This window comes from Augochlora pura, unplaced genomic scaffold (genome assembly GCF_028453695.1).
Source record: "Augochlora pura isolate Apur16 unplaced genomic scaffold, APUR_v2.2.1 APUR_unplaced_4201, whole genome shotgun sequence".
Lineage (NCBI taxonomy): Eukaryota > Metazoa > Arthropoda > Insecta > Hymenoptera > Halictidae > Augochlora > Augochlora pura.
In genome coordinates, this window is record NW_027584536.1 from 1 (window position 1) to 1,359 (window position 1,359).

General features: G+C 45.0%; 1 protein-coding gene across 1 annotated transcript; it reads left to right on the forward strand.

Moving 5' to 3' along the window:
- Positions 1 to 3: 3 nt before the first annotated feature.
- LOC144477830 (uncharacterized) lies at positions 4 to 1,122 on the forward strand (the record flags this gene model as incomplete). The annotated part of the gene is made up of 2 exons (XM_078195569.1): positions 4 to 922; positions 1,020 to 1,122. A coding segment is annotated over one exon (864 nt), but the record flags the coding sequence as incomplete, so codon positions are not given.
- Positions 1,123 to 1,359: the final 237 nt, after the last annotated feature.

Genomic DNA, 1,359 nt, shown 5'->3' on the forward strand with positions numbered 1-1,359 from the left:
AAAATTGTCAATCCCGGCAACATCAGGTTCGCATCCAGGATCGCCAACAACAGAATCTGCGTTTATTTGTCGTCGAAATCGATCGTGGAGAAAATCGTGACGGAGAAGCTGAGCGTAGAGGTCCGAGGACGTACTCTGCCCGTCAGGCCTCTGACGACGAAAGCCAAACGCGTAATCCTCTCGAACGTATGTCCGGTTATTCCACACGCGGTGTTGGAATCTGCGTTGAAGAAAGTGGGAGTCAGATTGCTGTCGTCGATCTCCTTTGTCAGGGCTGGATTCGTCGAATCCGGCTTCTCTCAGATACTCAGCTTCAGGCGACAGGTGTACATTCATCCGGACGACGAAACTAAGTTGCCCGAATACCTGCGAGTGAATTTTGAAAACACCAAGTACTGGATCTTTGTGTCCTCCGGCAAGCTGATTTGTTTTCTATGCAAAAAGGAGGGCCACATGGCGAGACAATGTCGCGCGTTCTCCAATGGTAAGAGCAGTAGCACGATCGATTCCTCTCCATCTCGAGTGGATCAAATTTTACCGGAGGACTGTTCTCTCGATCCTTTGGACACTCGCGCGGATCTTCCCAGTTCCGCGGCCTGTCTCCGTAACGAGAGATCAGCCGAAACAAATAAACCTGTTAAGAGATCTGTCCTCGAGAGCGCGTCGACCGAACCAACTCGTGCTGCTTCAGAAATTCCATCCCCTTCCGAGCCGAAGGTTGCCAACGCGACGTCTACCGAGCCAAAACCTGCTTCTGATTTATCCGAATTCGCGGAACCGACCGCGGCAGATAATGCGATGACACCGGGCAAAAAGAAACTGCGGAAGATAAACAACAAGAAGTGGATCGTGCTCTGCAACCAATAAATGTGGCGATTATTTTACATCCGGACACGCGTGCTTTGAACTGCAATCCAACTAAGTGAGTTTTTGTTAGGTTATGTCAGGTTTTTGTCGAAACCGGGGGCAATTCGGATTTTTCTCGATTGGATTAATTATTCTGTAAATTTTGCCGGCAGATGAGAAACAGATTCACGAGAATAAGGGAACGTCAACGATCGAACACGATTCTCCCGGCAGTGATGCTGACTCGGATCCTTCTTCAGTGTCGGAAGATCTTGGATTCTATATAAAAATAAATCTACATTTTCGTCATTCAATCAACACGATACAAAGACTATTTTTAACATAGATTTTTCCCAGTTTCCGAACGGGATCATATTGTTTGGCTATGAAAACTTTTCCAGTATTAACGGTTTATTAACGATTTGCAACTATTTCTCGTTGTTTACAAATTCATATAAATCGAATATTATTATAACAATATTATATATACATATACATATATACATATATACA